Here is a 15,345-nt window from a genome sequence, read left to right as displayed (position 1 = left end):
CACTTGCGGCCTTGCTGGCCGTTTTTGAGCACAGCGGTCTTCGGGAGGTGGTGACGTTGACATCTATTTTCTATTCACTGCCCTCCCCGAATGGAGCCGCTGTTTTCTCCAAGACTGGGTGGGCACGATGCCCTTCCTCCCTGCCACAGAGAGCAGGGTGCAGTTTGTCTCAGTTCCTTGCCGAAGCTGCTTCTCTTGTTCCTGCGTCGGGCTCATTCGTGCGTCAGTCCCAGCCCCGCCGACTCTCCTTCCTGCCCTTACTCAGGGAAGACCAGAGCCCGCCACCCGCTCTTGACTTTGCAGGGCTGAGGGCGCCTTGTCGTTTGACTTTGGAAGCTATGGGACAGGTTCCTGCAGCGGATCCCTACCTGGGACTGTTCTGGCAGTTGATGTCTTCCTTGCCTATTTTGTCCAAGTAAGAAGTTCTGTGAGGTTATTTTTAATATATTTGAACGTTCTAATTGTGCTAAGAGGCATCTTTGCCACAAAGGGAAATCATCATCTATTGCCAAAAAAATTTTGAAGGAGAAGCCTGCACTTACGGAGACCTGGGTGTGGGGCTCTGTCTTTGAAACCATGGCTGTGAAGAGAACTGTGAAGGAGACCACCTCAGTGTGCCTAAAATGCCCCTCTGTTTACAGTGGCGATCTCTGTTCCATAGCCAAGGTGGTCCATCCAGCTTGCCACCTGGGATATAAAGGCAGCTTCAGGTGCTCTGTTTGAAATCTCACTACCAGAGACTGGCTCCCGTGAGAAATTTTCAGAGTGGGGAATCCATTTCTTTTGTCTTCCACCATAGCCTCAATGAAAGCTGCTGTGGATTTCTAAACCCACCAAACCCAGTACAGATCTGGACTCCCTGACTTTTGGACCATTTTTCTCATCAGTTACTTGGGGACCATAGTACCTCCCTGGTTCTACAGTTCTTTTGAGGCCAAATGAAACAAAGCACCTAACACAGTGCTTGGCATGTAGTAGGTGCTCAAGAAAAGCAATAGCCGTGCCCTATTCCCTAAACATTGTGGAGCACACTTCTTGATGATGTGGGTTGCCTTTGGGATGCTGTATTATATTTCACAGAATATAATAAGCAATAAGCAGCAATCACCAAAAATGTCTTGGATTTTCTATGGAGCTCTGAGCTTTAAGCTTGTGTGACTCACCCATGACCCATAATCACATTAGACATGGTTAGCTTGTGTTTTGTTTTCAAGTTTAGTGACTCTGGCAGAAAAAAGTTAGTATTGGAAGGGGCACCATGGAATTCTCCAGCTAGAGATCTCTAGTTAGATTACAGTTTTCTAATTTCTGCTGGCATTTTCCCTTACCTTCTGGAGATTGCCTGTGCCCTTTGCCTACTTGTTTCTGATTTTTAAGACAATGCCTCAACCCTCCCCCCTTCCCCGCCCATAAACAGAGGCCTGTATCTTGGGTACAAGGCAAGGAGTTCTAGGAAAGTGGTCTCCAAAGTGTGAGGTCTGCACCTTTGCATGCAAGATAACGCATGGGGTAACATATATTAAAACTTCTATTTGTATTTGTCTAAACATTAAAAACAAGGAAGAAATTAAGCTCTTTCAATATTTAGGTTTGGATAGACACCAGTCCCCTCATGCAGTCTGGTTGCCAGAGGGTCAAGGTTCACAAATAATGTTTATTATTTGAGAAATTAAAATATTTAAATACCTAGACTCATTCAATTGCTCTTCCCAGAACTTTTGTGGGTGATAAATTCCTTCACTACAGGTTTGCTCAGGAGGGGCTGGCTGTAGGGAGCCACTCAGTACTGGACCCAGAGCTGGAAGACCTGAGTTCTAGTCCTGGTTCTTCTGTTAAGTAGCTGGCACTGTGGACCATGTTCTGCTGGAGTAGATCCCTAGTCTCAGAGAATCTTGGGCTCAAATGTCACCTATTGTGTGAACACGCATCACTTGAGCATGGTGAAACTTTAAAAGTTTCATATTTCTTTATTGACTCCTGTCTCTGCTATTATCTTCTCATTGGCTCAATGAGATGACAGATCTCTGATTCTTTCTTGAAACATCAGGTATCTAATCAGGGCACTATTTCCAGCTACCACTGTTCCCAGTTCACTTATGATTAACAACAGCTTTACGTAGCACTCATGGTGGGCCAGACAGTGTGATAGGAGCTCTCCATGCTTTATCTAATTTAACACTTGCGGAAGTCCCAGATACTGTTAGTATCCCCATTTTGCAGAAAAAGAAACTGAGGCTTAGAGATTGGAATCCTTGCAATGCCACCTTTACTAAGTATCTCTGAAACACTTAACTTCCTTAAAAGTCTTTTTAGTTGCAGGGGTGCTAAGACCTCTACCCCTTGGAATTTCTGTAAGCAAGGACACATACAAACAACATAGTAGTCTTGTGTCCGTGTTCCTCCCAGCTGCACAGGCGCCCTTGCCCATGACACCTGGGCCCCGGTGCTGGCCTTCTGCAGTCTGGGTGTGGCTGCTGAGAGATTAGCTGATAACAGGGGCATCAGGAGGCCAAGGCCTGCTTTCCTGCCTGTCCTAGGGCTTTTCATTGAGTCATCAAGGACATCCACGATTCTCCCCTCCTTCTAAATTCCTTCTGTTCAGCCCTGTTTTTGCTCCATTCCTGAAGTCCAACACGTGGGTTGTGAGAAATGACCAGGTGATGAAAGGGAGCGAGAGGATGGACCAGGTGTTTATCTTCACACCTGAGGCTGTCCTGAGCCTGCAGGAGCCTTGGTAGCACTGATCCGAGGTGTGGATTAGTGGCTGCTCTTGTGGCCTCTTCCCTGAGATGTACCCACAGAACCTTCCTCTCTGCCACCCTGTCAGCCAGCTTCTCTGTGGCCCGAGATCTCTCTGGATCTGATAAACAGGTCTCGTTTATCCCCTAAAGTCACCCAGACCAATGCCTTAAGCTACATTTTGCCCCTAGAGGAACATGGCACCTGGTGCCACAGATCAGGCCAAATCAAGCAAGGAGAGGGTCCCATGTGCCCATGCCAAACACAGGAGAAGGTGTGGAAGGCGCTTCTCTCTCCTGTTCGGTGTTGGCTGAAGAATGTGGTGCTCAGGGGACGCCCCTTACCTGGGAGCTCTGCTTCTATCGTGGACTCAGTAGTCCCATGGCTAACCCATGACCTGGGCTGCCCATGCCCCTGAGACAGCCCCAATCACCTGCCAGGCCCTTCTCCCCACTCAGCACATCCCAAACAGCACCCCTAAGTGCGAGAGGACAGACATATCAACACCTTACCTGTTCACCTCCACCCAACATCCTACTCTATATTCTTCCGGTGTTTCCACCCTCGCTTTAAAAGAATATAGGTAAGAAAAGAAGTCTGTCAACCTTACAAAGTTTTTTTTTAATTGAGTTTTCTCATTCAGATATGCCCAACTGCTCATTTTTTAGAAAAATTAAATAATATTTTTAAAAACCGTAAAATGAGTTATCTCATCTTGTCAGACCTTCACTGTTTTGCATGACCTAAATAATGCCTGTTTTACAATCAATATAGAAAGATGCTGTGTACAATAGTGAGTCCTGGGAGACTGTTTTAATCGAGTTGCCATCAATTCTGTTGCACCCTGCTGATGTCTTTGCATAGTTTTCTTTTTCCCCAGAACAGCATGTAAGTTAGGATTTCTTTCTTCGATGGTACAGAGCAATAGTTCATTTTATGTTACATTTTATCGTTCACTTGCCACTCTGTTTTTATTCCCATTTTAATCAATATTATAAATAAGAGCTATTGGTTGTGGTATTTATATAACTAGTCAGCCTGCCTCATTACTTTGACTTCTTAATTCAATCAAAGTAATTTACTGAACAGCTATCATTGCTTTGGGGACTATAATTTTCAAAACAAAAATTAGGACACATAGTCTGATAAGGTTTTGTTTCCTTGGTTTAGGAATCTGTTTATGAATGAAAATCCTGTCAGTGGAAGTGCAAAACCTGAATCACATTTAGGTGTATATTGAATAGACGCCTTAATTGTAAAGAATACAATTCTAGCCCTGGCCGGTTGGTTTGGGTCAGTGATTAGAGCATCAGCCCCAGGACTGAAGGGTCCAGGGGAGGTCCAGGGTTCGATTCCAGCCAAGGCATGTACTTCAGTTGCAGGCTCGGTCCCCGGCTCCGGTCCAGGCGCATGCGGGAGGCAACCAATCGATGTATCCCTCACAGCATGTTTTTCTCCCGCTCTCTGTGTCTCCCCCTCCCTTCCACTCTCTCTGACCTTGCCCAAGGTCAAATAGGTAGGGCTTATGCTAGATCCCAAGTCTGTTGATTCTAATTAACTGCTAGATTAGCAAATGGAATTGCGTTCCCCAGCCTTCTTACCCGAAAACAGGAGTGGTGACAGGGAGGTCCCTGAGGGGTTGGTAAGTGCTTGCCCAAGTTGTAGTGAGCTTGCAGAGAGAGTGTGTAGAGCTGCAGCTGAAAAGACAGGCTGACACCAGCCGACTCTGTCATTCGTTTGATTGCACTATAAACAGAGGCGGGTGTAAAATGCACATTTTTTCATATAAAGGGATTCCAGCCATTTGGTTCATTTTTTTTTCTTTAGGGTGGAATGTCCTCACCCTGCGGTCAAGATTAGTTTGTAATCCTAACCTGGATAACAGTAGAGAACTGACAGAAGAGCTGTCTTCAGGGCCACATTTCTTCCCTTGGATCTCCTGGGCTGGGACCAACGGGAAAGCTTTTAGAAACTTATTTCTTCCTTGGGGCAGACTCTGGGCCCAAGAGCCGCAGTTTCCCTACTGTAGCTGCCACAGGAAGATACACCTAGTTCTGAGATGAGCCCAAGCGACCTGGAATTCATTCACCAGACTGGTGATTGAACCTGACCGTGTTTCAGGCCCTGCCCTGCATGCTGGGGACACAGCAGGGAACAGTGTCCCCAAGGCCGACGCCACGGCGCTGAGTTTGCTCTGTCGTGTGCAGTGCCACTTAGAGCCAGGCTGCTTGCTCCCTGGGCACCTAGCTGCCCCGCCTTGCCCAGGTGCCCTGCATACAACGGTAAGAGCACCTGCTTCGTGGTGTTGCGTAGATAAAAGAAGTTCACCCGCCGCACACAGTAAACATGCAATAAGGCAGTTACTGCTAGCTTTAGAATTGTCGCCGTTTTCGGGGGCCCCTTACCTTGTTATGAGAGGCAGTAGGCATACTGGTTAAGCCCAAAGATTCCAGAGCCGGGCAGCCTGGGTTTGAAGTCCAGCTGTTGGAGCCAGGCAAGTTACTTAACTTTTCTGGGCTTCCGTTGCCTGCCTAGTAAGGTTGTGAGGATTAAATAAATTATTGCTTGCAGAATGTTAGAACAGTGCTGATATGTGACACGAGTTAACTGTTGTGTGAAAAGAATATTCTCCCAAAGGGGAGGGAGTCACCATTCTAGGTTTCCCAGAGCCTGAGAGAGAAGAGAAGACGGGGCTGGTAGTACTTGCAGCAAGTGCTTCCCAAGAGAGAATAAACTTCAGGAGCCCAGGAGAGAATTTCCTCCTCAGCCTAAGGCAGGCCCTCACCCTGGGGACCACTAAAATTCCCACATGTGCCCTGGAGGGTTTTCCAAGGAGCAAGGACTTCAGGAGAGGTCTTAGGACCCCTGAGGGAACATGCAGGGGGCTCGGAACATGAATACAGAGAAGTTTTACTCGTGAAAACAAAACCTAGGCTCTCACCTACTGTGTAATGGAGAATCTGGTCTCGCCGTGTGAGATTTTCCATAGCAGAGACTTGAAATTGGTGGGAACAGGCCAGTAGAGAATGGCAGCGGGTCCCCACATGTGGGGCAGGGCACCAGGGTGGATGGTAGGACCAGGATGTGCAACCCCACAGTATGTCTTTTAAATTGTATGTCTTCCTTATTATTTTAACACATCTCAAAGAAATAAAACTAATGCCAAACTAGTGGTTTCATGGATATGATTGTTTTAGGATTTAGCCAAATTTTAAAAGGACAGTTTATAGAAAAATTTGAAATTTTATCTATGTCCTATAGATAAAATTATACAAAATTATAAAAGTAGTTAAAATAACTACGGTTTAGGACACACTGAAGTATAGTGTATGTAAATGAAGGTCAGAACTCATACGTCCTGGGTGGATATATACCACCTTCCCGCTTCAGGTGGTCTTAGCACTGAAGGAGCTTATAGGTTGAAAGAGACAAGTCTAAAAGTGCCTGTACAGATTGAAGAGGAAATTACCTTGCTCTGCAAACTTGTGGTCTGGGGATGGCCAGCTGTTACGTGCAGCTTAACAGCCAGGACACTGACCCTCGTCCTGTGTGAACAGGGTAGGGGCACCAGCTACAAAAATTTTCACAACAGAGCCTCTGGGACTGGGTGAGCATCAGTCTCACCAGTAAAAACCACAGCACTTTTTGAAGTGACATTAATACATGGTGCAGTGCTTCCGGAGTATCGAAATCTTTCTAATAGTTTATGTCTTTAAACATTGACTTAATGTTTGTAAAGTGCATAGAACAGTGCCTGTCCCCTCGTAAGGGTTACTTGCCATAGTTCACCAAGCCTAAGGTGCTAGGCTGTAAGAGAGACATCATTATTTTATTTTTTTGTTTAAAAAGCACACACAAAAAAAACCCCACTGCCAGTTAAGCTGTGACACAGCGTTGACTGTAAGACACATTCTAATTTCAGAATGTTAAAATAAGAAAAAATGCATCCTAGTATTGATGGAATATGTTAACTGTTCATTTATAACATCTTAGATATCTTTTCATGATATAGAAAATGTTCCTTTTCTCTGCCACATTTCAGGCAGAGAAAGTGAAAGAAAGGCTTTTTTCCCCCCTGCTTGGGGCCCATTGTTATTTAAAGAGCTTACTAACACTGGAAGCTGGGATAGCCAACAAGAATTGGAGTCCTGAGCTGACATGAAATAACATAATAGGGCAAAATTTTCACTTTACTGAGTACTTTCACATCCTTTATCTTATTTGATCTAATGTTTTCCATGACAATAGTTATATATGTGTGTGCACATTTTATAAACATATGTTCAGTAGGGAAAAAAGTGTAGAAAGTACACTTAGAGATAAACCTATATTTCCATACAGAGATATCTTTTTACATAAATAGCATCACATTCGCAATTAAAACAAAATTGGGGCACCTTAGCATCTCTTGTTATTTTTTTTACAAACCTTTTCCCCTTCCCCACTTCATTAGTCGAACCAATATTGCCAGCCTGGCATGTACTGTCCACACTTTGCCCCCAGGTCAAGTCATCATATAAAATCAGCTCTACCCTGGAGGGATTGGGGATTGGGGTGATTGTCAGTTTTGTTTGATTTTTTTAGTAGCTTCTTGGGCAGTGTAATGTTAGGAGCCTCTTCCTGAGCAGGTGGTGGAGAGGCCCAGACAGGCAGGGTGCTGTGTAGGAGACCCTGTGGGTAAAGAGCCCAGGATCTCGGCTAGGGGGGTTGGACTTTGAGTCGTCCATGACTTTCTGAGATCAAGTTGGTCACAGATACAACCATGTACCTGAGACGCTCCTGGTTTATGGCTCTTGTCCCAGCTTTATCATGAACACTTTCTTCTGCACTCAGAGTGTCCCAGTTTGGACAATACATTGGTTTGCTTTAATCACTTCCAGGAAGGTTGAAATCTTGCCAACCCTGGCTAAGAGACTGACCACTGGACCTCGTGGTCCCGGACCCAGCGTCTACACATGGCCTTGACGATGATGTTGGAAGTGGGATGCGGTAGAGCAGAAAGAGGGAAGAAAAGGAAGTCAGAAATCCCGATGACAAGTCTCAGCTCTGGCCCTTTGTTCCAGGGATTAACTGAGACATGTATGTGGAAATGTCACACAAATATGGGACATTTGTTTGGGTCACACATACTTACATGAATGAAATGAACGAACACATCTTCTACATTCATTGAGCCTCTCCCCGCACCCCTACTTTGTGCGCCAACCCCACAAAGTACTTTCCCATCCCTAGCCCCTTCAAGCAGAGGCAACTTGGTACATTATAGTCCCAGACCTCAACTTTACCTACTTGTTAAAATAGTAATAGAGGGATTGTAGTATTCATGTCTTACAGGTGGTGTGTGAATTAAATGAGATCATGTCAAACATTGGACTCTATTTATGGGTTTAGTAAGAGTTAGTTCCAATCCTAAGGGTTGGGGGGAGTGGGGGTGTTGGTTGACTACTGACTGCCCCCTGCTATCCCAAAACACTCCTTCCTTGCAGTCTGTTCACTGTACTTCAGCACACACACACTTGCTTTAAACACACATCTCCCCATCACCATAATAGTGGGTAGGGGGAGGAATCTAAATTCCATAAAGTTGAAATACATTGCAAGCCCACTGCTGGTTGGCTGAGCCTGGCACTTAGGAGACAAATATTTATAGTTGATGGTCCCTCCCCATCGTTTGCAATGGAAGTAAGGGTTTTGTTTCCATCAAATAGCAGAACTGCAAAAAGTAGAATCCCCAGACTGTCAATTAAAAGATTAAAGTCTAACAGATAGTTGTGTGCCTTTCCTTTATGACTCACAGAGACCAAAAAAAAACCAAGCTCAGGTCGATGGCCAGCCAGGGTTACCCGTGGTCCACTTTCCACAACAGGAATATGATGGATCTGCTTTTCAGGGTGATACACTTATAACGTTCTAGCCCCAGGTGTTCTGGAAATCAGATCCACTGTCCTGTTGAGCTCCTGGACCAGCTAATCATCCCAGAAATATCTTCGCATTCAGACAACATCTCCCAGTACTCCTTTCAAACCTTGAACCTGCACAGAGCCCAGGCTGACCATGATGGTCCCGGCTTTGGGGTAGCTCAGCCACCACCCAACACCATCCCCAGAAAATGCTTGATTGTATTGGCATCATTATCAATGTTTCCATTTTCAAATTTTACTAAGACATGCCTATGGTGGTGGTTGTTTTTTAATGTAAACTGGGCAGAAAAGTTGAAAATGGAAAGTAAAAGTCACCCTTCTCCCCAAACCCCGACTCCGCAATGAAACCTTGTGTATCTTTCAAGAAAAAAAAAATGATAACACATCTTTTTTAAAACTCAGACAAATGCCATCACTCTTTACTTAATCCACATATTCATTGCTATTTTCATGAAACAGCGTGTCCTGAAGATCGTTTCATGTCAGCACAGCAGATGCCTTCCAGTGACCACACAGTCCTCCGTGGGGAGGGTGAGCTATACTCTAATCGGTCCAGGACCCATGTCCGCTCTCCCCATTGCACACTCTGCCACAGGGAACAACCTGTCCATAGATCTTGGTGTATCTAGAGGTAAATTCCTAAAAACACAATTGCTGGATCAAAGAAGGTGTGAATTTCATTTGTATTTAGTTAACTGTATACTTATTGGTCTGTGGGACTATAATTTTGGTACCTATTTCCACACTGCTGTCTAAAAATTCTGAGCAGTCTGCTCTTCCTAGGAGAGTGTAAGGATGTGGGTGCTCACCTGTCCCAGGCCCTGCCCAACGCTGGGCCTGTCGTATTTACACAGCACCTTTAACCACCTCCCTTTCCTGGGCACGTGAAGACTGCAGCACCCAGTGCTCTCCTCCTCCTGGATGAGCCGAGGGAAAGTGCTCCCCGAGACACTAGTGAGAGTGTGCAGACCGGGGCGGTGGCGGGGGGGTGGCGCTGGGCTTTCTGCAAGAAGGTCGGCTTTCAGGAGGGAACAGTCCTGCCTCTGTGTGACTCACCTTTGCTCTTCCCAGTCCCCACCCCACTAAGTACACACCACTGAGTGACACTCCACCTCTTCAAATCAGGCAGAGAATCAGGGAGCCGGGCTCTTCCCTGTGTGAGACTCCTGTGTCTCCGTGCCACCTCCGGAATGCGAGGAACAAGCCAGGCCATTGTGTGGATCTGGGCGTGCCCCACTTTCTAGAACTGGTGTGTGAGTCCACTGCTTTTTAATAAACGGAATCGTCACCAGAAACTAAACGGGGGCCGAGAAAGTCTGCGCTCTGGCCTCATCGGATGGGAAAGAGACCTCCCTTGTAATTTGTAATAACTGTCAGGGGGAAGAGCAGCTTTCCATCATCGTCGTGAAAATTATCCTTGTTTATTACTTTCGCTGTCGTTCCTCCGCTGGCACAGCAGCTGCGCTCCTTCCCTTGTGCGGCCCTGCCTCCCTCATCGGGACTGCTGGAAATGAAACACCTTGCTGAGTACCCTCCCTGAAGAATGGTAAAAAGGTACCATTCTTAGTGGGGAAACTTAAAGGGGTTTCCCAACCAAAAAGAAGTCCACGGAAGAGAAAGAAGCTGGCACTTGCTGAGGTGGCAGCCTGGTAACTGAGCCTTTGCCCTCCCAGGAAAATGACTCTCCCCGCCCCAATGGGGACGTCCCTGTCGCTGTCCTTCCTCCGCCCAGCACGCAGGGCAGCCAGTCCTGCCCTTACCCTCCAGTCGGGAGTGTGAGGAAGAAGTGAAGGGATCAAGGTGATTTGTTCCAGAAACGTCATCCATGTTCTCACAGTTCTAGGACAGTAGTTTGTGGTCCGAAGGCAACTTCCAGCCTCTGCTTCCGAGGACGTTGTCCGGGCCTGTAGAGTGGTGACCGTTTCCCACCCTGCCCTCCGCTTACCCCAGACCCAGCGGCTGGGCTCCGAGGGAGGCCTGCTTCACTGGGGGCACTTTGGAGCTTCCCCGGGCCGGGATGAGAGCCTGCACTTCCACGCTTGGCTTTCAACTCCCCTGATCAAGTTCTCACCCTCTACTAGAACTTCACGGCCCCGCTTTCATTCACCTGGGGCCGATTCGGACGTTGTCCTTGACAGTCTGGGCAGATCAGCCTTCCCCCAAAGGCTCTGTTGCTCCCACCCTCCCTGCCTTTACCTCATCGGAATTGTGGGGGTTTCGGGGGGTGAAGGGAGGAGAAAGACATAAAAGGGGGGGCGGTCAATAAGGACAGAGAGGTTACAGTTGGAACACCTTGGGCAGTTTTTTCATCAGTAAAATATGGGGAGTGGCTGTGAAGGTTGAATAAATTCACATATGTAACTATAATTGCCTGGGAGAAGGAGGGAGGGAGAGGTAAGGGCGGGATGGGGCGGGGGGCTGGGAGATTTGTGGCCAATTGGATATAGGAAACATGTCAAATAAAAAATAACTCTAGTGTTTTCATCTTCGATGCTAAGAGAAGGGTGGTCATTAACAAAGACTATATGTATTTTCAATGATGTTTTGGAGCCAGTCTATCATTTTTGTTGCCATCTTAAACTTAAAAGGTGGGGCTATCCAATAAGTCACAAGGGAGAAAAATGCAAAGAAACTATGATGTTTGGACGAGTTCACAATCCTAGAGACTTCGGTTCATACCTTGCCTTTGCTGCTTAGCTAGTCGAGCTGTAGCGTGGGAATGTTCGCCTCTGTCTCCTATGGTGGTTTGGATCATAAAGGGGGCGCCCACCACTAATCAGGCGCCTCATTCATTGCCTTGCTTATAGTGACTGTTGTCACACTGCTGGTCCTTATCTTCTCGTAGAAGGAGGTCTGGAGCCCAGGGGTGGGACTCTGCAGTGTCCAGGAACATTTGGGACCCTCAGTGGACTCCACAAGGAGCCCTGTGTTACTGGGAATAACTGCCCATGAGAAGGAGGAGACAGTAACGTATCGCTGTCCAGAGACACAGAGGAGAGACAGTGGGTTGGACGCCCAGCCTGACTCTGGCTACCTTGAGAAGGCAGTTTTGTGGATCAGCACAACCACATACCCTCGGACACAGAGACCCTCCATTTATTGTCCTTTGCAGAAGCTAAGTAACAGCTTTATTAATAGCCCTTCACTTTTCATCAACTGTGCTTACATGAGCCAAAGAGAAAGTAACATTTTGTTTGCCTCTTTTAAGCAGGTGGCTATTTGTTGGGGTTAAAAGCAAATAAACAAACACACCTACTGGTTAGTTACTCTGGGACTTGAGTTTTCTATGCAGAGTAATCTTTTGTGGGTGCCCGGCAAGAATCATCGAGGAGGAGAAGGAGGGCGGTGTCCCCAGGAGTCTCCGTCTGGTTGGAGGGGAACCGTGGGCGTTGGTTGAGAGCCAGTGAGTCATGCTGTGGCCGGTGCTTTTTCTCTTACTGCTTTGCCACAAGAGGAAGGAGGGGTGGTGAGGTCTGAGGTGATTTTATAGAACTGATGCTACATGTGTTTCTGAGAAAGCCAAATATATTGTATAAACCGTTTCCCTCTGCAAGGCAGCCTGGGTGGCAGGCCTTCCAGAGCCCCATCCGGGAGCCCGAGCCATGGCACTGGCTGGTTTTTAAAATTGCTTTTCCCAGAGACTCTTAGAATTTGCTTTTATCAAAGGACCCGTGTCTCCTGAAGAGATTTTAAACGATACTTAAAAGTGAAATTTAAAATGGTACCCATCTCTTTTCCTTCCACCTCCCCCTTCTCTCAAAGAGTCTCCTATTACCTTTTTATTGTGTTTTCTCACCCGCCTTTTGACGTCCGATCGGGCAGCCTTTCTAGATACCCTTACTTAGAATCTCCCTCTCCTTTGTCACACTTCCCCAGAAAAGTGAACTCCCGAGAAGGGGTCCCCGCTGAGCCCTGCTGTGTGTCTTGCCCGGTAGGATGCAGGAAGGGGTGAAGGGGGGGGAGAATCCTCCAATATCCAGTCGTGTGTTGTCTGCCATTATTTCATATGTATTAGCTTTTCTTGCCCCTGTGAGTGTAAATTATAAAGAATATCCATCCTCCTCTACTCTTCTGGAAAATTTAAAGCATTTTAGCCCGGCCAGGCGGGCTCAGCGGTTGAGCATCAACCTCGGACCCAGAAGATCGAGGTTCGATTCCTGGTCAGGGCACATGCCCGGGTTGTGGGCTCGATTCCCAGTGACTCTGTCATCATTGATGTTTCTGTCTTCCTCTCTCTCCCTCTCCTTTTCTCTCTCTGAAATCAATAAAGATATATTTTTAAAAATAAAATGGAAAAATAAAGTATTTTAGAGCCACATCAAATGTCACCTTCTGCAGGAAGTTATTTCTGTCCCTCCCAGGACAAAGGAGTCTCCCCACTGCTGGACCACCCATTTTACTTGTGTTTACACACTGACCGTTGCGGACGCATGAATCACATCCGTCGATATCTAGGTGTCTTTCAACGATGGTGACCTCCCCAAGTGCAGCCACCACGATGCTCCCGTCCTCCCCTCACCCCATGGCCAGGCACAAAGCTGAACCTGTGGAGATCACACTGCAGAAATGCCAAGTTAGAGGAACCCCTGCAGGCCACAGCGTGTGCAGAAGCCACTCCTGGTGTTAAGTTTTATTTCTATAAGCAGCTGGGGCCAGGGCTTCATCTGTCCAAGGAGGCCATGGGGCCAGATGAGGTCCTCCTGCCCAGAGCATGTTCTGGGATCATGTTTAGGCTCCTGTCCCTTTCCTTGCAACTATAACAGTGACCAGTCATCAAAGTGCAGCTTATGTTTTGAATGTAGAAGGCCAGTGTTACATGGACAGTGATATTTACAGAGGGAAGGTGATGGTAATGTGACCCAGCCATTGTGTGATACACATTCTTTCCACTTCTGAGCTCTGTCAGAAAATTTGCCAAACGAGTCTGGGAAGTTTCTGTTTCACTGCTCATTTTCATTGGTAAATGTTATAAAATAGTAGGTTTGAAAGAATTATGGAGACCGTCGATTATTTATTGTGCCATACCCTGGACCCTGTTCGGTGCTTTACGTATGTCATTTTATTTAATCGTTACAGCAGTTCTATAAAGTGGGTCTTATTTCTCCCATTTTTCAAATGAGAAAGAGAAGCTGACATGGCACAGAGAGCTTACATAACTTTCCCCCCACTTCATTTAGTCTATAGGTGGCAAAGCTGAAACTTGGACCCAGGTCTATCAATAGCAAAATCTTTGTTCACTCTGTTCTGCTGCATTTGATAGGAGGAGTCCTTGGGAAATGAATGACTTTTTTTTTTTAACTCCAGGAGAATATAAACTATCCTAATAATTGTGTGTTTTCCATTTGCAGGGAAGCAAAGGTGCCTACCGCTACCACTGGCAGAGCCACAATGTCAAGCACAGTGGCGTGGACGACATGGTCCTTCTCTCCAAGATCACCGAGAACGCCATCGTGGAGAATCTAAAGAAGAGATACATGGATGACTACATTTTTGTATCCTTTATTGGTTCTTTTGGGCATTTCTAAATGAGATGACAGTGTCCATGGTAAAACATGGCTTTATTCCTCATGTAAGAAGATGCCTCTGGCCCTGGCCAGTGTGGTTCAATGGTTAGAGCATTGGCCCGAGCACCAAAGGGTCATGGGTTTGATTTCCGGTCAAGGGCATGTACCTGGGTTGCAGGTTCCATCCCCAGCCCTGGACCACGTGCAGGAAGCAATCAATGGATGTGTCTCTCTCACATCGATGTTTCTCTCCCTCTCTCTCTCTCTCCCCCTCACTCCCTTCTACCCTCTCTAAAAAAATCAATGGAAAATATATCCGGGTGTGAGGATTAACCAAAAACGAAAGAAAGAGGAAGATCCATCTGAAGGCTTTGTGCTCACGTCATTTTCACCCTTTCAGAATGTGGTTATGTACTTTTTTATCCCTTGGTCCAGGCTGTGGGAAGGACAAAGATGATGCTGAACTATTTCCCTGGCATTTCACATAATCAAGATGCAGCCAGCATCCATCTATTTTAATCCATGGCACTGTACCCTTGACGTCCTCTAGCCATGCACGTGGTGTCTACAGCCTCTGCTGTTCCTAGAGAAAGTCCTGACCTGCAGAGGGTTCTGTCCATAGGGCTCCCTAATTGCAAAGCAGTTAAGTCCCAATTTAAAAGGTTTAAAAAAGATTGCCTCATGCAAAAAATGTGCAGTTTGCTCAGTTTTTCTGCATTCTTATGTTTACTAAAGGAAACGTGAGACGTGAAGATCAGCTGTCGAAGTGCCTGACATTCTTGAGTTGTCCTTTACATCTTGATTTTAGCTTAACAGGTGCCATTTTTTATAGGGCTTTAAAAAATTCAGAATGGGAATTTGATTCAAACGTGTGTTGACTTCATTATAAACAGAGAACTGTGATACTTAGTAAGTTCTTACAGGATTCAGGATTTTTGTTTGGTGCAACTAGGTATAAAGATTTTTCGTGGAATTATTGCAGAGTTGGCCATAGACATGCGGAGATTTGTGTAAAATCTGTATAGTAGTGCCAGCAAGTTTGACTTGGATGCTGTCGGTGACTTCTGAAGGTATGGGCTTGCGGAGGGCCATCGCAGGTGGAGTCTTTGCAACCCTCGTAATATACATTTCAGATTTTAACCCCAAAAGCATGGGAGAATGGTTTTCACATCAGTAGCTTT

The 15,345-nt window shown here is 46.3% G+C and overlaps 1 protein-coding gene across 1 annotated transcript in view; it reads left to right on the top strand.

The window, feature by feature from the left end:
* Positions 1-15,345, top strand: part of MYO1E (myosin IE) — a 181,591-nt gene that overhangs the window by 58,043 nt on the left and 108,203 nt on the right. The window contains exon 2 of the mRNA XM_081128965.1: positions 14,009-14,152. Within this exon, the coding sequence (XP_080985091.1) occupies positions 14,009-14,152 (144 nt within the window). The remainder of the gene's footprint in view (positions 1-14,008; positions 14,153-15,345) is intronic.

This window comes from Miniopterus schreibersii (assembly GCF_964146895.1).
Source record: "Miniopterus schreibersii genome assembly, chromosome: 1".
Classification (NCBI taxonomy): Eukaryota; Metazoa; Chordata; class Mammalia; order Chiroptera; family Miniopteridae; genus Miniopterus; species Miniopterus schreibersii.
This window is presented reverse-complemented; position numbering and strand designations above follow the sequence as displayed.